General features: G+C 45.3%; 2 protein-coding genes across 3 annotated transcripts in view; one reads left to right on the forward strand and one right to left on the reverse strand.

Annotated features, from left to right (window-relative positions):
* Positions 1-2254: 2254 nt before the first annotated feature.
* On the reverse strand, positions 2255-12860 carry LOC310835133 (tumor necrosis factor receptor superfamily member 1A-like). Its single transcript, XM_083719914.1, has 7 exons — positions 12304-12860; positions 11736-11925; positions 10901-11029; positions 10585-10731; positions 4090-4169; positions 2691-2746; positions 2255-2420 (listed from the first exon to the last, which is right to left on the reverse strand). The coding sequence occupies exons 1-7, from the start codon at positions 12340-12342 to the stop codon at positions 2393-2395; spliced, it is 669 nt and encodes a 222-aa protein (XP_083576040.1). The 5' UTR covers positions 12343-12860; the 3' UTR covers positions 2255-2392.
* CTC1 (CST telomere replication complex component 1) overlaps positions 2287-22654 on the forward strand; it is a 46325-nt gene continuing 25957 nt past the window's right edge. The window contains exons 1-6 of one of the 2 annotated variants that reach the window (XM_083718439.1): positions 2287-2370; positions 2989-3093; positions 19529-19775; positions 20277-20476; positions 21013-21157; positions 22319-22621. In XM_083718439.1, coding sequence (XP_083574565.1) covers positions 2318-2370; positions 2989-3093; positions 19529-19775; positions 20277-20476; positions 21013-21157; positions 22319-22621 — 1053 coding nt within the window. In that variant the 5' untranslated portion in view covers positions 2287-2317. Of the gene's footprint in view, positions 2371-2988; positions 3094-15892; positions 16116-19528; positions 19776-20276; positions 20477-21012; positions 21158-22318; positions 22622-22654 lie in introns of those variants that run through there. The other variant, XM_083718438.1, reaches the window with a different exon arrangement.

The following is a 22654-nucleotide window of genomic DNA, read 5'->3' on the forward strand; positions in this document are numbered from 1 at the left end:
ATAAAACCACCTATTAAGGACTTGCATTTAAAGCCAAATGGTGCTCCCTGCAGCATTGCAATGGTTCTATATTCTGACCACACAAGCTATTTTTCCTGCCCCAAATAACTCTTAAGACATTGCTATTATTTATGTGTTTATGGCAATGACAAACCTCATAAAAAGCAGAGGCATCACCTTGCCAACAAAGGTCCGTATAGTTCAAGCTATGGTTTGCCCAGTAGTGATGTATGGAAGTGAGAGCTGGACCATAAAGAAGGCTGGTCGCCAAAGAATTGATGCTTTTGAATTCTGGTGCTGGAGGAGACTCTGGAGAATCCCATGGACTGCAAGAAGATCCAACCTCACCATTCTGAAGGAAATCAGCCCTGAGTGCTCACTGGAAGGACAGATCCTGAAGCTGAGGCTCCAAGACTTTGGCCACCTCATGAGAAGAGAAGACTCCCTGGAAAAGACCCTGATGCTGGGAAAGATGGAGGGCACAAGGAGAAGGGGACGACAGAGGACGAGATGGCGGGACAGTGTTCTTGAAGCCACCAGCATGAGGGAGGCAGTGGAAGACAGGAGGGCCTGGCATGTTCTGGTCCAGGGGGTCACGAAGAGCCGGACACGACTAAACAACAACAATGTGTTTATGAGAATGCCAATCTGGTCTGTATCACGGAGACCTGGGTGGGTGAACAGAGAAAAGCTCATCTCACCCAGTTGTGCCCACCTGTGTATTCGACAAAGCATCAGGACAGACTTGTGGACTGGAGGGGGGGCATTGTTGTAGTCTAGAGAGATTTTCTTTCTTACTCCAGATTTTCTGACCAGCTGAATGGAGAGTAAATATTAGGGATTCTGCTGGTTTGCCACCTGCCTCATTGCCCAGCAGTCACCCTACCTGAGCTGATCTCATAGGCAGGCTTGAGGACTCTCAGGCTGCTGGTTCTGGTGGGCTTCAATATCCATGCTGAGGTGGCTCAGGACTTCATGTCTGCCACATGTCATCAGCCCAACACATATTGCAGACTGCATTCTGAATCTTGTATTTTCAACCAGGCTGGGAAGAGGGTGATCTGAAAGTTGGGGGATATTGACGTCACTCCCGTGTCCTGGTCAAATCATTCAGGCTTTGACACAAAAATTACCCTGGTCACCTTATATGATGACCTCTGTCAGGAGATATAGGGGAGATGCAACCCTGTTAATCCTCCTTGACCTCCATACTGTATGCACCAGTAAAAAAAGGCAAAAGGACCCCTGGACGGTTAAGTCCAGTCAAAGGTGACTATGGAGTTGTGGCGCTCATCTCGCTTTCAGGCCGAGGTAGCCAGCGTTTCTCCACAGACAGCTTTCCGGGTCATGTGGTTAGCATGATTAAACCCCTTCTGGCACAATGGGACATTGTGATGGAAGCCAGAGTGCATGGAAACACTGTTTACCTTCCTGCCACAGCGGTACCTATTTATCTACTTGCACTGGTGTGGTTTCAAACTTCTACGTTGGCAGGAGCTGGGACAGAGCAACGGGAGCTCACTCTTTTGCAGGGATTCGAACCGCCGACCTTCTGATCGGCAAGCCCAAGAGGCTCAGTGATTTAGACCACAGCGCCACCCACATCCTCTTTACCATATACATCAGTACTCCCTGCTGGTGAGTACTGTAACAAAAAATGGTTGCATCTCTGCTGCTATTGTTTTTGCATAACTTGAGTTTGTTTGATCACCTGTGCTGCTCACCAGCACCAAGAAACCTCTTGAGCGCACTGGGAAGTTATTTGTTTCTGTCTGTTCCCGATCCTGCTATCCTGCAGCACCATGTGGGCTGTATTTCTCAGGCATTCCTGTGTGTCTTTGTAGTTCTGCATTTCTGCCATTGCTGACCCAGGCCGCTCCTGCAGCAACCATGGGCATAGCCAAGGGGAGCAGCTGTCCCCCCTACCAGATCAAGTAAAACAATAGAAATATTCAACCAACTGACCAGTCACGTCAGTTCTGCCCCCCAAAAAAGTGCTTTCCCTCCCAACATTGTCTTGCCTCCCCTAACAAAAATCCTGGCTACGCTGATGGCAGCAACCCTGTTTTTACTCTATTCCAGAAAACAGTGAAGTAAAAATGGATAAAGCAGGGAGACAGTAATAGCAGGGAGCAGCTCTCCAACCAAGGAATCTGGTTGTACAGGGGCCAAAAATAGATCAGGGAGAAAACAACAGAAATATGAAGGTGAAATGTTTTATTTTAAATAGGTGAAATGATTTATTTTAAATAGGTGAAATGTTTTATTTTAAATATTTATATTTTTAAAATGAAATGTTTTACAGCTGGTTCCAGCAATGCCAGAAATGGGGCGAAAACTCTTCTCCATTGCAGAGATCCATAGCTCCAGGTATACAGCCTTTCCTCAGTTCCTATTTACTAAGAGGCCGATAAGGGAATCTGTGGGGAAACATTCAAAAATAATTGATGGTGAATAACACTGTCCAGTAAACCAGTTCCTGCAATGGGGAATTTTCCTATTGGCTACTGATTCTCCACTTTCCACTAAAAAGAAAATGTAATGATATTCTGGGCTTTACCCCCCCCCCCCATCATCTCCTCCTGCTCTGGATATGAGAGAAGCAGGTCAAGGGCAAATAAGAGAGACCTGGAAGTCTGTACCCCCCCCCCCATGCCTGAGGTTCCCGACCCTATTATTCCAGAACTCACTTGAATAATTTTCGTTTCTGAGCCCGATGTCGCAGTCTGTCTGGCAATCTGGCTGACTGCAAATGAAACAGGAAAAAGGAGGCCTTAGTTGCACAGGAAATACTGGTAAATACTGCTTTATAGCTCCTTTATAGTTCCTCCTATTTCATTGCCCCCTTGAATCTCCACTCAGAGAAAGGAGTCTTTTGGGGAAGTCAGGATCTTGCATACTATTTTGTGACAGTTTGGTTGGTTTAACAAAGTTCTGCCTTGGGTAAAGCTACCTAATTTGGCTTCTATATTTGCTCCTTTTACGAAGCATGGAAGACTGGCAGGCAGGAGGAAAAGATGTTGAAGCTTTTGCAACTCTTCAGCGATTCTCCCCTGCAAAGGCTCTCAAAAGCTGTCCAAGTGCCAGCCAGACGTTTAATACTATTGTTTTATGAACATGGCATTGAGAATCCTATCATCATCTGAAGTACAGTATTATTCGTATAGTTTTAGTTTGTTTATACCCGCCTTCCCCCCCCCCCAAGGGAGTAAGGATTCATTCAATTGAGTGCTAAAAACAGCTTGGGGGGGCAGCAGGACAAGAGGAAGTGTGGATAAGATCTTGTTGTTGTTTAGTCGTTTAGTTGTGTCCGACTCTTCGTGACCCCCTGGACCAGAGCACGCCAGGCCCTCCTGTCTTCCACCGCCTCCCGCAGTTTGGTCAAACTCATGCTGGTAGCTTCGAGAACACTGTCCCACCATCTCGTCCTCTGTCGTCCCCTTCTCCTTGCGCCCTCCATCTTTCCCAGCATCAGGGTCTTTTCCAGGGAGTCTTCTCTTCTCATGAGGTGGCCAAAGTCTTGGAGCCTCAGCTTCGGGATCTGTCCTTCCAGTGAGCGCTCAGGGCTGATTTCCTTCAGAATGGAAAGGTTTGATCTTCTTGCAGTCCATGGGGCTCTCAAGAGTCTCATCCAGCACCAGAATTCAAAAGCATAAATTCTTAGGTGATCAGCCTTCTTTATGGTCCAGCTCTCACTTCCATACACCACTACTGGGAAAACCACTACTGAGATAAGCTCTTAGTAAGGGCTAAACCGTGGGTAGGCAAACTAAGGCCCGAGGGCTGGATCCAGCCCAATTGCCTTCTAAATCCAGCCCGTAGACGTTCCAGGAATCAGCGTGTTTTTACATGAGTAGAATGTATGTTTTTATTTAAAACGCATCTCTGGGTTATTTGTGGGGCATAGGAATTGGTTCATCCCCCCCAAAAAAAAATAGTCCGGCCCCCCACAAGGTCTGAGGGACAGTGGACCGGCCCCCTGCTGAAAACGTTTGCTGACCCCTGGGCTAAACCTTAGGATACTGTTTTTCTACAAAGATGTACCCCCACCTTTTATGCAGGTAAGACAGATAACAAGGTTTCCCCCACCTGCTGCATGGGTAGCATTTGTTTTTGGGAGAAAAAATCCATGAAGGCACTCTCACATACTGTGTCACTGAATTTGGTACCTAGAAAGAAAAGATAAGTGAGAGAAGGAGACATTTTATTTCAGTGATTTGGATCTCACTCAAACACAGTAGCACCTAAGCAGTGTTTATTATCTGGGGACAAGGTAGATGTGATGCAGAAGTTCCACATTCAGGATCACTTGTGGCTTTAAAGGCAATTCAACAACAGCAGTAGGGTGCCAAAATCTGATCAACACTTCCCATATGCAGTGGTTTTGCCATTGATAACTGTGGGGCCAATTTACAGGCGGAGACATAACAGGTTCTCAGACAATACCTGCGTATTTTTTCCTCTTGGAAAATATATATATATATATATATATATATATGCAGGTTTTGGTGTCCTCGGGTGTCTTCCCGTGTAAAAGTTGGGGTGTCTAGGCGACGTTTCGACGAGGTCTCACTCGTCATCTTCAGGCTGGTGCTTTCGGCTTCTTGTTACTGGAACAGAGCGGGATCTCAATGTTTGAGTTCCTATAAATACTGTAGAGGGGGTGTGGTGTCTAGCCTCCAATGTTCTGGGCAGAGAGGAAGTTCCCAGGCTAGTGTGCCTTTTCTTCTTTTGTTCCTTAATTACTTGAGAGATACCTTGAGTGATTTCTTGAGTGATATCCTGAGTACCACTTAGGTGGGTCATTAGGTGTGGATTAGTTGCTAAAGTCTTTGTGTCTTCACTATGGAAATTCACTATGGAAATAGAAGCCAACAACCAACTTCCCTTCCTTGACGTCCTAATCTACAAAAAACCTGATGGCTCCCTAGGACACACTATCTACCAGAAAAAAACACACACCAACCGCTACTTACATGCACAATCACACCACCACCCTGCACAAATAAACTCCGTAGCCAAGACTCTCATCTCCAGAACCAAACGCCTGGCTGACAAAGACCACTTGACAACTGAGTTACAGAATCTCTCAAATGTGTTAATTGCCAATGGATACCAGCAAAACAGGATTACGAAGCTAATCCAAAAGGAAACACCCCCCAAAAACCAAGACACAGAAGAAAACAATGGCATGGCCCTCCTTCCTTATATCAAGGGCACTACAGATAAAATTAGCAAAATCCTCCATAAACACAATATCAAAACAGCCTTTTGCACCAACCAAAAAATAGCCAATATCCTCAGAAACCCCAAGGATAAAATCCAGTTGGAAAACCAAGGGATCTATGAAATACCCTGCAAAGTCTGCCCAGCCACGTACATTGGACAAACAAACAGACGAATAAATGCACGTATCGCAGAACACAAGAATGCCGTCAAAAAAGAAGAAAAAACTTCCTCTCTTTTCCAACACATGAAAGAAACAGGACACGAAATTAATTTTGCAGATTCCAAATTGCTCTTTAACACGGAACATCACCACAAGAGAATAATCATGGAAGCCATCGAGATAGAGAAACACCCTCACAACATGAACAAGCGTGACGACACATCCCGCTTGCCAGACATCTGGAAATTAGCCCTCCCCACAAAAACTGACACCAGATCCAGAGGCACACAGAACGCCAACACCAATCAACCACACCAGACCCAAACCCAGACCCTCTCCACAGATGAATTACTGACACCATCCAGTAGCCAATCCATGGTGGCACCTCCGGATGCTGCACCCCCCTGCAATCCCTACACAGATCTGGCTGACACAAGCCACAAAACCACAGCTCGCCCCTATACACGAAGCCAAGCCAAAGCACAACTAAGTGCAATACAGCCATCTTCTCAGGAAAACTCTTCACAAAGTTCAAGAGGTCAAGACACAAAGACTTTAGCAACTAATCCACACCTAATGACCCACCTAAGTGGTACTCAGGATATCACTCAAGAAATCACTCAAGGTATCTCTCAAGTAATTAAGGAACAAAAGAAGAAAAGGCACACTAGCCTGGGAACTTCCTCTCTGCCCAGAACATTGGAGGCTAGACACCACACCCCCTCTACAGTATTTATAGGAACTCAAACATTGAGATCCCGCTCTGTTCCAGTAACAAGAAGCCGAAAGCACCAGCCTGAAGATGACGAGTGAGACCTCGTCGAAACGTCGCCTAGACACCCCAACTTTTACACGGGAAGACACCCGAGGACACCAAAACCTGCATTCCTGTACCCGTGAAAATCTACGAAAGCATATATATATATATGCTTTCGTAGATTTTCACGGGTACAGGAATGCAGGTTTTGGTGTCCTCGGGTGTCTTCCCGTGTAAAAGTTGGGGTGTCTAGGCGACGTTTCGACGAGGTCTCACTCGTCATCTTCATGAAGATGACGAGTGAGACCTCGTCGAAACGTCGCCTAGACACCCCAACTTTTACACGGGAAGACACCCGAGGACACCAAAACCTGCATATATATATATATATATATATATATATATATATATATATACCACAACTAAATATTTTGCAGCTTGCTTGGAAAAAATAAAGGTATTGCATCCCTGAAAATACCACCCCCAAAAAACCACAATGAGATGCAGCAGGGAGCTCAAAATTCTAGCCCAGGGGAACAAAATGTGGTGCTCTCCAGGTGTGTTTTTTAAACTCTGCTTTATCCCGGATCTTAGAGAAGACAATTGGAAATTGCTCAACAACTTTCGAGCGTTCTTAATAAAAAAGCTCAACAATTTGGGGCCTTCCTAAAACAACTTTTAGGGTGTACCTTTTGAAATACGGCAAGTCTATGGTTGGGGATGATGGGATTTCTAGTCCAGCAACTTCTGGAGGGCCATGTTGGCCACTCCTGTTCTGGTCAGATGGAGGACAATGACCAATTACAGCATATAGAGAAAGGGGACGCTCTTAAAATAAAATGGAAGGGAACTACTCCACAACAACAATGCTCAGATAGGAATACAAAGAAAAGGCAGACTTGGGCCATTCGTGGATGGGTGAATACATGCATACGTAAGCAGACATAATAAGAAGAAGCTTCTTTAAAAACAAAAAATTAAACGAGCAACGAGGTGGAAGAGGATATAGATACTTCGGAGGAAGGGAAGTAGAAAAAAAAGAAGCAGTTTGAAGATGGCAGTGAAATCGTGCAATATTTTCCATTGATGGGAACTCTTACGCCTTCAGCTCTTACACAACTGACAGAAACGAAATTCACAACATGAATTATGACACGGCACACTTAAACATCCCTCTCTTGTTACTAAACGGCTTAACTGAAGGGAGGAATTGGGGAATGCGGAGCTCGTATGGGGGGGGGGGACGACAACACAGCTGAACTGCAAAGGTAAAACATTTTGCAAAGCACAAACTCCACAAAACAAAGGCTTGTGCTTTTCATTGGACTGTGCTGTTTGAAATAAGTCTGAGTGTCCTGGGAAGGGAGGTAACAGATTGCACTGAATTTCTTTGCAGAGAGGGGAACGGAGAGCTGTTGGGTAGAATTCGATGCCATGCTCTTCCAATTGTTCAGTCTGTGCAAAAATTCCAGTTTGCCAGACGAAACAATCCCCCTTTCTTTCTGCCCCCAGCGCTGTTCTGGGCATCCCCCCAACCCCTCAGGCAGAAATCCTTGCACAGGACTTCCACTGATGGGGCTGGTTAGATAAATTCTGTCCAATGTCAAATGTGCGGTGTAGGGGTTGAGACAAATATATCAGTTTCGTTCCCAATTATGGCCGGATAGCATGCTTTTAATTGCCTTGCTTATTTTGCATTTGTCAGTGAATTTCTATAATGAAAAGTTGTGGATCCAAGTCTGTCTGGATATCTCACTGACTGACCCCTTGGGCTGGTTCCCATTTTGCTTGCCCCATGCTTAGAAAGCACAGGTTAGACATAACATTTTACAAGGACATGAAGAAACATCACAGACAGAATAATTGTCACACATGAAGAACAAGGATTAGTTTTGAGTGCCTCACTTGCAGTTTTATAAATCATTTAATGTGTCAACATGAATAGACGTTAACCGTACTGCATTGCAATTGTTCTTTAAGGGGCTGTTACTTTGACCAGAATGTAACTGAAATGAATAAGATTTTGGAACACAGAAATAAACAAAACCTTCCAACCATCAATTCCAGCATGAGAGGGGGCCACCTAAATTATATAAGCTGGTATTTGTACGATTGGTATTAGTAATTGTATTATAATCTGGCATTGTTCTAATGAGGCTAATATTGGACTGTAATAGAAAGCTAATAAAAATTATTATCAAAAAAATAGAAAGCACAGGTCTGAGCGTTTCCCCTTGCCCTGCTCCTTTCCCAGGGAAAACTCAATATTTAGCTTTAAATCAGAACAAACAGCAATTAAACGGCAAACCCAATTGTCATTTGCTCCAACTGAGCACTAAAGAGCAGCTCCCCAACCCCTGAAAACCAGTGGGAAAACCTTGAATTGCAAATATGTTTTTCTGCTATGCTCTTATGTGCCATTGCTCAAATGAAACAATTACTCTTGCCTTATTGGCTGAAATATTTTGTTCTTTCCATTGAGAGAATAAGTGTTTCAGATAATGAACATTGATTTGTTTGGGGAAGAAAAGCGCACGCATTTAGAAGTGCATGTTCCTCACATTTTAAAAGTTTCTGTGTGTTGGTTTAGTTTCTTTGGCATTGGATGAGCAGGTGTTATTGAGTTCAAAAGTGTATGTCATGTGGCAGGGTTCTAAGTGAGAGATATGGAGTCAGTCTTGTCTGAAAGCCATACTTGGAATATCTTACATGGAAGCTGGAACTTTAAAAGGTAAAGGTAAAGGTACCCCTGCCCGTACGGGCCAGTCTTGCCAGACTCTGGGGTTGTGCGCCCATCTCACTCAAGAGGCCAGGGGCCAGCGCTGTCCGGAGACACTTCCGGGTCACGTGGCCAGCGTGACATTGCTGCTCTGGCGAGCCAGAGCCGCACACGGAAATGCCGTTTACCTTCCCGCTAGAAAGCGGTCCCTATTTATCTACTTGCACCCGAGGGTGCTTTCGAACTGCTAGGTTGGCAGGCGCTGGGACCGAGCAACGGGAGCGCACCCCGCTGCGGGGATTCGAACCGCCGACCTTTCGATCGGCAAGCCCTAGGCGCTGAGGCTTTTACCCCAGCGCCACCCGCGTGGAACTTTAAATACCATTTAAAAATTCGCCATAAGCGCTAGTGCTATATTAGCACTAGGATTGTGTAGGAATAAAGGAATGTTTATGTTGATTAAACCTACATTTTATATACTCTGGTTCGGGATGTTTCACTTATTTGTTAGAGTCTTCATCGTTCATACATAAAGTTTGAGAAGCTAGAATTAAATGTCAGCAGGGGAACTCAAAATCCTAGGCCGAGGTAGACAACGTGCTGCTCTCCACGTGTGGCATTAAGGGGGCATTGTGTAAGTTTCTAGGTGTCAGTTTTCTGTACCAAGCTAAGAGCACATCCTGTAGTCAGAATAAGTGCTGGAGGAATCTTTGGTGTGGGTTCAGAACAAGGACATAGCATGTTTAAGAGAACATTCTCTGCTTAAGAAGACTCTTAAGAGAGTTAATAGGTTAGATTTTAAGGTATAGAAGTTATTTTAATGTCTTCAGGGTGTTTTTGCCTTTTAAAGAGTAACCCATTAAGTTGAGAGTTATAATAAGAGAGATTAATAGTCATTAGAAGTGACGTAAGAAGGCATACAAGTGGAGCTCAGCACCATTCCTTGAATCTGCTCCTTCACCAGTGGAGACTCCCTTACTTTGCTTCCGAATTTGTTAAGTCCACGAGCTTTTGCTGTGAAAGGGTGTGAATGCTTACTTGTTTGTTTTCTGCTAAGCAAAATGAAAACCTGTATTGGATATCTGTCTCTCTCTCTGTGTGGGTTATCAGTGGTGATCCGACTAAAACAGACGTCTGCTGAAGCCTCAATGTATGGGGAAGGATTGTTGGGAACTCAGCGACGGTTCCCCCTTAGTCGGTCCCAGAGTTGGTAGCAACTTTAATTTTCATCCCTAGCATTTCCCCTCTCCACAGATGTACAGAAAATAATGGAGGTGTTTCAGTAAGGAGGCAGCGGTACTCTGCAATAGCACACTTTCCCGGTGAGGTTAAAACTGCAGCCCTACCACCTCAAAATATCACTGACCACTACTGTCTTTTTGTTTGTGCTCTGAGAAGCTTGGGCACTATATAAATGCATCTCCATCACCAGCATTCAAATTTAATACTGCCTTGAGGGTGCTGGGCTTAAGGACATATCACGTTAAAAGAAATACATAAAGCTGGAGAGGAGAGGAAGGGTTAAAAATAAGGAGAATCGCTATCATAGGACAAGGAGAGTTGAAGGAATTCAATTTTGCTGGCACACACAGCTTGCAACAAAGAAAAATGCTTTGCATTTGCTGTAGGGGTGAGAGAGCCTGTTCCTAGTATGAATGAATGAATTTGTGGGAGGTAGTAACATTTTAAACTCATTGATTGTGTCCTAATTGCACTCACAAGGTTGCTGGATTCTTCCATCGGGACAGTCACTGCAGCTCTTGCACATAAAGTCAAGACTGCAGCCGCTTTGATATTGATCACTGCCACAACCGCAAACTGTGTCGTGCTCACTGGTACATTTGGAGACTTCTATTTGTCCAAAGGCTAAGAGGAAAGAGAGGAAGAGTTGGTTAATTCTACGTGGGCCATTAGTGCTCAAGAAACACGTAATCTACAGTCGATACACCTGCAACATTCCAAATGCAGGGGCCTTTTACTGCTGCTTACTCCTGTCCAAAACACAGGCATGAACACACAGAGAGAAAAGACTTACTTCGACGGCACTGAAGGCATCCAAGACACCTTTCAGAGAAATGATCTTCAGGCATGAAGGAACCCTCAGGGCATACTGAGCACTTAGATGTCTCCTCCGCGTTTAAACAGTGTTGTGCAATGTACGTTCCTGCAAAATAATTATCCAAGAGGAAGTAGGAAAAAGTCATTTAGTAAGACAAGAAATGCAAGGCTGAGCATAGAATGAAAGTTTCCGTACAGTCAAACCTCGGTTGTCGATTGCAATCTGTTCCGGAAGACAGTTCGACTTCCAAAACATTCAACAACCCAAGGGAAAGCATGGACGCCTAATTATATATGGAATTTTATATTTATCTGGTCTTTAGGTAAGATCTATTTACTTTTCTGCTGAGATAGGATAAAAGGGCACGTATGTTGCAAGAAAAAAAAAGACTATCCTCTTTCTGTCTCCTCAAGCAGTTTCCACTGGCTGCAAGAACTCATTCATTACAAGTGTATCCCATATTGTCATATACAGTCGTACCTTGGTTTTCAAACAGCTTAGTTCTTGAAGGTTTTGGCTCTCGAACACCGCAGTGAGTGTTCTGGTTTGCAAACTATTTTTGGAAGCCAAATGTCTGATGCTGCTTCCGCGGCTTCTGATTGGCTGCAGGAAGCTGCGCTTTGGTTTCCGAATATTTTGAAAGTCAAACGGATTTCCGGAACGGATTCCATTTGACTTCCGAGGTGCGACTGTACTCCAGAGGAGTATGTTTTCCCAAAACTGGATTATTTACGTTTCTAAGAATCAGGGAATACATGGAAACAGGAAATTACAACTAACAGTTATTACTCTGTTTTACATTCTTTCATACCTTTGGGGCATTTAAGGCAGCAGTGGGTTTCATCCGGGTGACGATAGTATCCTTCGGAGCATTCCAGCTCCCTCTTTTGTATCCCACTGGAGTGGATGAGGGCATCCTTATCCACAACTGATGCAGGGATAGGTTTAGCATCAGGGATGAGTGGTTCCCCTGTGTCTGTCTGAACGAGGTTCAAGTTGATCTGCAAAGGCGGAAAAAAACCAAAACCCAGCATATAGAGGCAAACTACTTTTCATTAAGAATGGCTCAGTTTTGGAAATCCTCCACACAAGCCAGAAGGTGAACGTTTACAGAGCCGTTATGTTCTCACAAAAAATGCTGACTTAGCCAGTGCTTTTTTCTGGGTGTACGCAGGGGTACGCATACCCCTAAACATTTTGAGAATCTTTGTACTTTTGTCCATTTACTGTATTTATTTTTCCCGATTTGAACTATAAAATGGTGATTTTCTTGAGTCAAAATGAGAGTACCGCTAAACATTTTTTAAAGAAAAAAAGCACTGGACTTAGCTCTTTTCTCCCAGCCTCGATGACCAGTTTCCTTCAGGTTTCTCACTTACCATCGCCACTAAAACTGGGAGCAGCTCCAACAGAGCCATAGTTTTTGGCCAACTTGTCCCTTACAACTGCAGGCAGGACCCTCACTCTGACACCTCTCACAGGCAAAGAGAGTGAAATTTGCTTGCCTGGTAAACGAAGTTCTTTATAGCACAGGAAGCCAAAAAAAATATGATGGAAAGGGTGGAGACTTGAATTCCCACCCACAGGACACAGTTAGCCTTTTCCCACCTCCACAGTGCCTTGAGAGGATTCTACTTCGTCATATGAAGAAGGCAGTGAACCCAGAAACTCCACAAGTGGACATGGGAGTAGGCAGGATTTATACTGGGTGGGGGGCAGGTAGCTGGATTTATGGGGGCGGGCAGGGTGCCCACCTATCATCATCCTCTGTCTGGCTCCGTCTAGCAGATTTGGAATGAAATGTCTCAACAACACTTGTTTTAAATTACAGTGGAACCTCGGATTTCAAGTGTCTCAGAAGCCAAAGGTTTTGGTTTTCAAGTGCCGAAAACCCGGAAGGAATTGCTTCCGTTTTCGAGCGCGCCTCAGAAGTTGAACGGCTTCTGCTGCATGTTTTTCGATTTTCTCAATGGATTTTGTCAACCACCCATTGCATCTCAGTTTTCAAATGTTTCAACAGCTGAACAGTGTTCCAGAACGGATTACATTCGAAAACCAAGGTTCCACTGTTTCTTTTAACCCCAAAGTTCTCAGGAAAATCTCTCAAAATCTTTCTACAATTTCTACTTTTAGTTACAGTAAGTATTTTTTATTTATTTTCTTGATTTAGTGGGGGCAGCTGCCCCCTCCTTGGCCACAACCATATTAGGAGAGTACATAAAAAAATTGTATGACTACTTTCTGCATTGATCTGCACACATGGGATACAGTGGTACCTCGGGTTACATACACTTCAGGTTACATACGCCTCAGGTTACAGACTCCGCTAACCCAGAAATCTTACCTTGGGTTAAGAACTTTGCTTCAGGATGAGAACAGAAATCGTGTTCCAGTGGCGCAGCAGCAACAGGAGACCCCATTAGCTAAAGTGGTGCTTCAGGTTAAGTACAGTTTCAGGTTAAGAACAGACCTCTGGAATGAATTAAGTACTTAACCCGAGGTACCACTGTACTGGCAAAAGTTCCTTCTGACTCTCCCCACCTCCTCCATAAATTCAGCACGTCGTTCTTAAGTTCTGTTCTTCCTGCCTCTCTTCCCATATCTGCTTCAGGACATAGTCCTAGTAGACCACCAAATGTTCCCGGCTTGGCAAGTGTAGGAATGGTGAAAGCTACTTTTGTCTAGCAAAAGTCCAGAAAGATGCAACTTGTGTATTACACATTTTTGTGTTTTTATATTGTCAACCGCCTCATGATCCTCAGGCGAAAGGTGGTATAGAAATTATAGTAGGGCCCAGGGATGGAAAGAGGAGATGCCGACAAAAGCGAACTGGCAGATGAAACTATTAGAGTATGCAGAGATGGCAAGACTGACAGGGAAAAATCAGAAATCAGTAAGATCAAAACTTCAATAGGGAATGGGACAAAATACAGACTGTACTTAAAAGATCACTGTAATCACACGAGTTCTTTGGCAGGCTTTGAGTAACTCCTGCAATGTCACAAAGACTTTGGATACGTTAGAGGGCCATAATGTGGAGGAATGATAATATGCATTTGATTTAGATATACAAAGGACCCCCGGAGGGTAGGAGGGAAATCATAAGATTCGGAAGAATCTCGTTTGATTTTAAAATTCAAATGTGGTAAATGTGACATTTATTTTGTAAAACCAATAAAAATTATTTTAAAAGAAAAAGGGGGAAAGTAATTATGGTAGTAGTAACAACAACAACAACACCAACAATATTAAAAGCATAGGCTATGATCAACATCAAAAAAACGAAGATCATGGCCACTGGGCCCATCAGCTCCTGGCAAACAGAAGGGGGAGAAATGGAAGCAGTGAGAGATTTTACTTTCTTGGGCTCCATGATCACTGCAGATGGTGACAGCAGTCACGAAATTAAAAGACGCCTGCTCCTTGGGAGAAAGGCGATGGCAAACCTAGACAGCATCTTAAAAAGCAGAGACATCACCTTGCCAACAAAGGACTGTATAGTTCAAGCCATAGTTTTCCCAGTAGTGATGTATGGAAAGTGAGAGCTGGACCATAAAGAAGGCTGATCGCCGAAGAATGGATGCTTCTGAATTCTGGTGCTGGAGGAGACTCTTAAGAGTCCCATGGACTGCAAGAAGATCCAATCTCTCCATTCTGAAGGAAATCAGCCCTGAGTGCTCACTGGAAGGACAGATCCTGAAGCTGAGACTCCAAGACTTTGGCCACCTCATGAGAAGAGAAGACTCCCTGGAAAAGACCCTGATGCTGGGAAAGATGGAGGGCGCAAGGAGAAGGGGAGGACAGAGGAGAAGATGGTGGGACAGTGTTATCCAAGCTACCAGCATGAGGGAGGCAGTGAAAGACAGGAATGCCTGGCGGGCTCTGGTCCAGGGGGTCACGAAGAGTTGGACATGACTAAACGACTAAACAACAACAACAACAGAGTTGGAAGGGACCCGAGGATCATCTAGTCCAACCCTGTGCAATGCAGGAATATGCAGCTGTCCTGTATGGGGATCGAACCTGCAACCAGGGCCGGATTTAGGTCTGATGAGGCTCTAAGCTACTGAATGTAATGGTGCCCTTTGCATGTCCAGCTGTTCTTTGTCAACAACAAATTGTAGCTGTTTTTTGTGTTGAATATATTGCTATAGGGTATATTTGGACAGTGTTCTTGAAGCTACCAGCATGAGGGAGGCAGTGGAAGACAGGAGGGCCTGACGTGCTCTGACCCAGGGGGTCACCAAGAGGCGGACACCACTAAATGACTCAACAACAACAAAAAATTTCTGTCCCTGGCGGGTCGCTCAACCATTGCTGCTTTGTCCTCTTTTTTTAGCAGATCAAGGTGATCTGGTGATAGCAAAAACTGCAAGATTTTTGGGGGAGGGCAATTATTTGATTATATATGTAAACCCTCAAAATGTATTTTCTATAGTTGAGCTTTTACCTCTGTCTTCAGTACGTTTTATTTTGTTTTATTGCTATGGCTGGTGGCTGATGCAAATAAAGATTCTTCTGAAGTGTGGAGCAGCCTATCTCGACCTTAGTGCCCAAGTCGCTGTTGGACTACAACCCCCATCATCCCTGACAGCCGGCCCTTCCTGCTAGGGATGATGGGAGTTGTAGTCCAACAACATACTGGGACCCCCAGTACTCTGGTCCAGGGGGGCACCACTAAACGACAACAACCTGCTAGCACGGGGAAGCTGGAAAAACTAGTCTCCGCTTTCTCGCGGAAGGAAACGCCTCGCCCCTTCTCTGCTTGCCTCTCTTTGGTGGGGGAAGTGGATCCCAAGTGCGTTGCAAAAATTGCACTATTTGCATTTCTGCCCTGCTTTCCACGTGCAGCTCCCTCCTCGCGGGAAGAACCAGGAAGTGGCGCTTCCGCCTCTGCGCTCCGGGGACGCGCGAGAGGCTGCTGGCTGCGACTCTGGCGGCGCGCCCGGCTCTCTCCTCCTCCTCTTCCGGAGAGAACTTTTGCGCGCCTTGGAGCCATGGATCCGCCGGGCTGGGCGGGCGGGGAAGCGGGCCGGGGGCTGCCCGGAGCCTCCCTCCCGGCCTTGGAGCGGCAGTGGCTGCAGGCGCTGCGGGGAGTCAGCGGGAGCGACGAGGAAGCGGCGGGCGCCGCGCTGCGCTGCCTGATGCGCGGCGGGAGCCAAAAGGACCTCTTGCAATTGCAGGGCTACAGGTGAGGGAGCCAGGTGCATGGGGAAGGTCGGAGCTGGAATATACACACACACACACACACACACACACACACACATATTCCAGCTCTGACCTTCCCCATGCACCTGTGTGTGTATATATATATGTATGTGTGTGTATGCAGGGCTACAGGTGAGGGAGCCAGGTGCATGGGGAAGGTCGGAGCTGGAATATATATATATACACACACACACACACACACACACACATATTCCAGCTCTGACCTTCCCCATGCACCTGTGTGTGTATATATATATGTATGTGTGTGTATGCAGGGCTACAGGTGAGGGAGCCAGGTGCATGGGGAAGGTCGGAGCTGGAATATATATATATATTGTGTGTGTATATATATATATATATATATGCAGGTTTTGGTGTCCTCGGGTGTCTTCCCGTGTAAAAGTTGGGGTGTCTAGGCGACGTTTCGACGAGGTCTCACTCGTCATCTTCAGGCTGGTGCTTTCGGCTTCTTGTTACTGGAACAGAGCGGGATCTCAATGTTTGAGTTCCTATAAATACTGTAGAGGGGGTGTGGTGTCTAGCCTCCAATGTTCTGGGCAGAGAGGAAGTTCCCAGGCTAGTGTGCCTTTTCTTCTTTTGTTCCTTAATTACTTGAGAGATACCTTGAGTGATTTCTTGAGTGATATCCTGAGTACCACTTAGGTGGGTCATTAGGTGTGGATTAGTTGCTAAAGTCTTTGTGTCTTGACCTCTTGAACTTTGTGAAGAGTTTTCCTGAGAAGATGGCTGTATTGCACTTAGTTGTGCTTTGGCTTGGCTTCGTGTATAGGGGCGAGCTGTGGTTTTGTGGCTTGTGTCAGCCAGATCTGTGTAGGGATTGCAGGGGGGTGCAGCATCCGGAGGTGCCACCATGGATTGGCTACTGGATGGTGTCAGTAATTCATCTGTGGAGAGGGTCTGGGTTTGGGTCTGGTGTGGTTGATTGGTGTTGGCGTTCTGTGTGCCTCTGGATCTGGTGTCAGTTTTTGTGGGGAGGGCTAATTTCCAGATGTCTGGCAAGCGGGATGTGTCGTCACGCTTGTTCATGTTGTGAGGGTGTTTCTCTATCTCGATGGCTTCCATGATTATTCTCTTGTGGTGATGTTCCGTGTTAAAGAGCAATTTGGAATCTGCAAAATTTGGAATCTGCAAAACGCCAACACCAATCAATTTGGAACCAATCAATCAATTTGGAATCTGCAAAACGCCAACACCAATCAACCACACCAGACCCAAACCCAGACCCTCTCCACAGATGAATTACTGACACCATCCAGTAGCCAATCCATGGTGGCACCTCCGGATGCTGCACCCCCCTGCAATCCCTACACAGATCTGGCTGACACAAGCCACAAAACCACAGCTCGCCCCTATACACGAAGCCAAGCCAAAGCACAACTAAGTGCAATACAGCCATCTTCTCAGGAAAACTCTTCACAAAGTTCAAGAGGTCAAGACACAAAGACTTTAGCAACTAATCCACACCTAATGACCCACCTAAGTGGTACTCAGGATATCACTCAAGAAATCACTCAAGGTATCTCTCAAGTAATTAAGGAACAAAAGAAGAAAAGGCACACTAGCCTGGGAACTTCCTCTCTGCCCAGAACATTGGAGGCTAGACACCACACCCCCTCTACAGTATTTATAGGAACTCAAACATTGAGATCCCGCTCTGTTCCAGTAACAAGAAGCCGAAAGCACCAGCCTGAAGATGACGAGTGAGACCTCGTCGAAACGTCGCCTAGACACCCCAACTTTTACACGGGAAGACACCCGAGGACACCAAAACCTGCATTCCTGTACCCGTGAAAATCTACGAAAGCAAATATATATATATATATACATACATGCATACACACACACACAAACACACACACATATATATTCCACCTCCGACATTCCCCATGCACCTGTGTGTATATATATGTACTGTATGTGTGTGTATATATGTATATATATGTGTGTGTATATATATATGTGTGTGTGTGTGTGTGTTAGATATATATGGTTTTCTTGGGAGAAAAGCAATGACAAACCTAAACAGCATCTTAAAAAGCAGAGACATCACCTTGCCAACAAAAGTCCGTATAGTTAAAGCTCTGGTTATCCCAGTAGTGATGTATGGAAGTGAGAGCTGGACCATAAAGAAGGCTGATCGCCGAAGAACTGATGCTTTTGAATTCTGGTGCTGGAGGAGACTCTGGAGAGTCCCATGGACTGCAAGAAGATCAAACCTCTGCATTCTTAAGGAAATCAGCCCTGAGTGCTCACTGGAAGGAAAGATCGTGAAGCTGAGGCTCCAAGACTTTGGCCACCTCATGAGAAGAGAAGACTCCCTGGAAAAGACCCTGATGTTGGGAAAGATGGAGGGCACAAGGAGAAGGGGACGACAGAGGACGAGATGGTTGGACAGTGTTCTTGAAGCTACAAACATGAGTCTGACCAAACTGCGGGAGGCAGTGGAAGACAGGAGTGCCTGGCGTGCTCTGGTCCAGGGGGGCACGAAGAGTCGGACACGACTAAACAACAACATAGGTTCCCTATTGGTAGGAGAGAATAACAGAGGCCAACCAGAGAATATTGAGAAGCAAAGCAGCTAGTAAGCTTGATCTTTATTGATCTGTTGCAACAGGGTGCTCCCCTCATCCGCAGGAGAGAGGAGGAACTCTATATGGGCTATATGGGCTCTTGGGTACCCCATAAGGGAAAAGGGCAATTTTTGTTTACAACAAAGGGACCGCCGGGTCATGTAGCTGCACCCCCTGCGATGCAGGAATCTCAGAAAGATCACAAATGTCAAGTTGTGCACTTAGGCAGGAAGAGCCAGGTGCACAAATATAAGATGGTAAAAGGTATATTTCACATATTGTTAACTAGCTTTGTGTCCTTGTGAAATTTTGAAATCAGTTTTCTGAAGGGTATTTTAGTAATTATTGTAATTGTTAATAAGTTTCTGTTTAATTATTATATGTTGGTATTTCAAGAGTTAATTTTATTGTGTATTATTAAATTCTAATACATTATTGAATGTTACTTTGTTTATTTTAAAGTTATGTTTTTATTATGATTTTGTATTTCATCAGATTATTCTAAGGTGTGTGCACTTTGTTGTATATTTTGTTGTTGTAAACTGCCTTGTGTTTAGTAATATAGAAAGGTGGTATACATATTAAAGGTGAAATGAAAATGAAATGAGCACAATGAGGCAGCTTAAAAAGTATTGAGACCTATTCCTTTGGCTGATTCCCCCCCCCCCCAAGATGAGCCAACTATTTTTTTTATGTATGTATTTTTTAATGGATGAATATTGATTCTTACGTCTAGACATCTTGCGGAATTCTAGGTGGAAAATTAAAATTTTGTTTCCTAAACCAATCATTATTTCCCTTCCAGCCTTATTTCTGTCTCTGACCTCCAGTCTCAACAGCGGGTGCCTTGCTGCAGTCATCTAACCTGGAGCTCCGATGAATTCAGGGAATGGGTTCGCCAAGGTGAAGGCGTCTTGTCTAACCAGAGAAGGTTGCAACGGACACACTTGATACTCGTGGGCTACTTGACGGATGAAAGACTTGGGGAGAAAGAGAAGTTGGTGGATAGTAGTTTGTATGTGCGAGACAACACTGGCGAGTTGCCCTGCACGGTACGGCTTGAGGACTGCCTTCTCTTTTGCTTCCTAACACTGTTTCTAACAAACAGAGATGCGGGTGGCGCTGGGGTCTAAGCCACTGAGCCTCTTGGGCTTGCCGATCAGAAGGTTAGCAGTTCAAATCCCTACGACGGGGTGAGCTCCCGTTGCACTGTCCCAACTCCTGCCAACCTAGCAGTTCGAAAGCACACCAGTGCAAGTAGATAAATAGGTACTGCTGCAGCGGGAAGGTAAACGGCGTTTCCGTGTGCTTTGGTTTTTGTCACAGTGTCCTGTTGCGCCAGAAGCAGTTTAGTCATGCTGGTCACATAACCCGGAAAATTGTCTGTGGGCAAACGCCAGCTACCTCGGCCTGAAAGTGAAATGAGCACCGCAACCCCATAGCCGCCTTTGACTGGACTTAACCATCCAGGGGTCCTTTACCTTTACCTATTCAAAGTACCAAATTCATAGAAAATGTGTTCCTAATAGAGTCTCTTTCTCTCTTCGGTTCAGCTCCTGCGTTTTGAGCTTGAGTGGCTAGGGTCTCTGTTGCTGTTTCCCAGCTGGATATACATTCCCAAAGCAGGCAAGAGCACAGCTGGGTATTTGGAGATCATGCAAGACCCAATCCAAGTGATGCCTGGTCCAGAGAAAACTCTTGATATCCTCCCTGTTTTCTACCCGAGACAAGCTGCACAGCTGCTCAGTGCCAGGTAAAGGTTCAGTCTTGCCTGCCAAATACTTCCAGCAGCCATGATTGTTAGAAAGGTTGTTGTCTTCCACCAAGGGAGCAAGCTGTCTGAGAAAATGAATACAGTCGTAACTTGGATCCCAAACGCCTTGGTACTTGGACGTTTTGGCTCCCGAATGCTGCAAACCCAGAAGTGACTGTTCCGGTTTGCGACCTATTTTTGAAAGCTGAATGTCCAACGGAGTTTCCTGCAGCTGATCAGAAGCCGCGCTTTGGTTTCCGAATGTTTTGGAAGTCGAACAGACTTCCGGAATGGATTCCATTTGACTTCCGAGGTCTGACTGCACAGAAATATGATGTTCCACAAGCTTCTGTTGGAGTGGTGAATTACTTGGCTTAAGTAAAGACAAGTCATTCAAGCTTGTAACGTAAATTATTTTCCTGCCTTTGGCAGAACGAAACCTAGAGAAGGATGGTCTAGCCAGATTTGTTGCTGCTGTTGCAGTTTTCTGTTTATATAGGTAGACCGACTTTGGTATGATCTCCTCTTTTTTTTAGGCCACAATATAAGGAGATCGCAAAGCTGAATGTGGCAGGTGAACTGTGTAGGCTGAGCACTATTCTCTACATCCACCAAAATACATTCTTTTTCATCTTCCTGAAGTGCTTTAGTTCAGCTACGTGTATCCCGGTATTTGTGCAGGTAAACTGTCCCAGAAAATTCACTGTTACATCTGTACTGTACAGTAGCTCAGCCAAGCTGAGTCAGAGCTATATTTCTTTTCTAAATATTGCCTCTACACTAAGAGTTCATAATTGCCATATATTCATTATGTAGAAGGTCACATTCGCGATGTAAAGTTACAGTCGTACCCTGGTTTTCGAACAGTTTAGTTCTCAAATGTTTTGGCTCCCAAATGTTGCAAACCTGGAAGTGACTGTTCCAGTTTGTGAACTATTTTTGGAAGCCGAAGGTCCAACGGGGCTTCCATAGCTTCCGATTGGCTGCAGGAGCTTCCTGCAGCCAATCAGTAACCGCGCTTTGGTTTCCGAACATTTTGGAAGTCGAACAGACTTCTGGAATGGATTCCATTTGACTTCCAAGGTACGACTGTACTAGGTAGCACCAGTGGTGTAGCGTGGGTTGTCAGCACCCGGGGCAAGGCAAGTAATTTGCACCCCCTAACCCGTGGATTTGCGCCCCCCTAACCTGTGGATTTGCGCCCCCTAACCCTAACCCCCAGATGTTGCGCCCGGTGCGTCCGGCCCCCCCTGCACCCCCCACGCTACGCCACTGGGTAGCACAGTCCAGGGTTCAAATCTCCCATTGTTCCAGGCACATTTTGCGACAATGAAATTCATTAGTGCGAGCAGTTTCTGAGCTCTGGGCACAGCACTGCGCCAAAGATTTCAGATTAAAGCTGCAGAGTAGAAGGAAAGGAGGACCTTTTTTTGCCTCCCCACTTCCAGCTACGCTCTCAAGACCGGAGAAGAGGCCTTCTTAAGAATATTAAGGGGGTTGGCAGGGGAAAGACTAGACCATGTGAAAAGTGAATGTAATATTTTAGCTGCAGCTCATTCATTTTCAGCTTTATATTCTTGTTATAAAAAAGTGCACCTAGACATTTTGTTGTTGCGTCCATAAGCTAGGTTTAAGGTGCCATTTAGCTCCTGGCTTCCATATCTCAGTTTCTAACACTGGTGCAGTCATCTTAGAGGTGCTGTGTAACTGCCGTGACCCATAAATACCAGCTGAGATGCATCGCAGCTAGTTTAGAGGCTGGTGGATAAGGCTCTTGTTGGAAGAATATATTTCTTGAGAGTGTGCTGAATTATGACTCACCTTCTGGTTTTTCTGTCCTAGAGATCTTCCCAGTTGGTTTGGCATCACGTGCTACAGCTTGGCCATCGGTATGTCCTCACTGCTCTTAAAACAGCTTGCCTTAAAGCTTCTGGATTAAGGGTATTCATCACCAGCTCCTCCTCACACCTTCTACCTTACTGTACGGAACGAGTGAAGGAGCAATCTTTGGACAGTACTTCAGAAGGAAGTCCAACTGTGTCTGTTTCCACCAAGGCCTGTGAGCAGCTTAGCAGCTCGTTGGAGTTGGAGGAGGAAGCAAAGACGGTGGTTCCAGCTCAGAAGTCCCAGATGATCTCCTATGCAGTAAGCAAGCAGTATCTCCTGCACAGAGAGAAC

This window comes from Podarcis gaigeae (genome assembly GCF_964106915.1).
Source record: "Podarcis gaigeae genome assembly, chromosome: 17".
Taxonomy (NCBI): Eukaryota; Metazoa; Chordata; class Lepidosauria; order Squamata; family Lacertidae; genus Podarcis; species Podarcis gaigeae.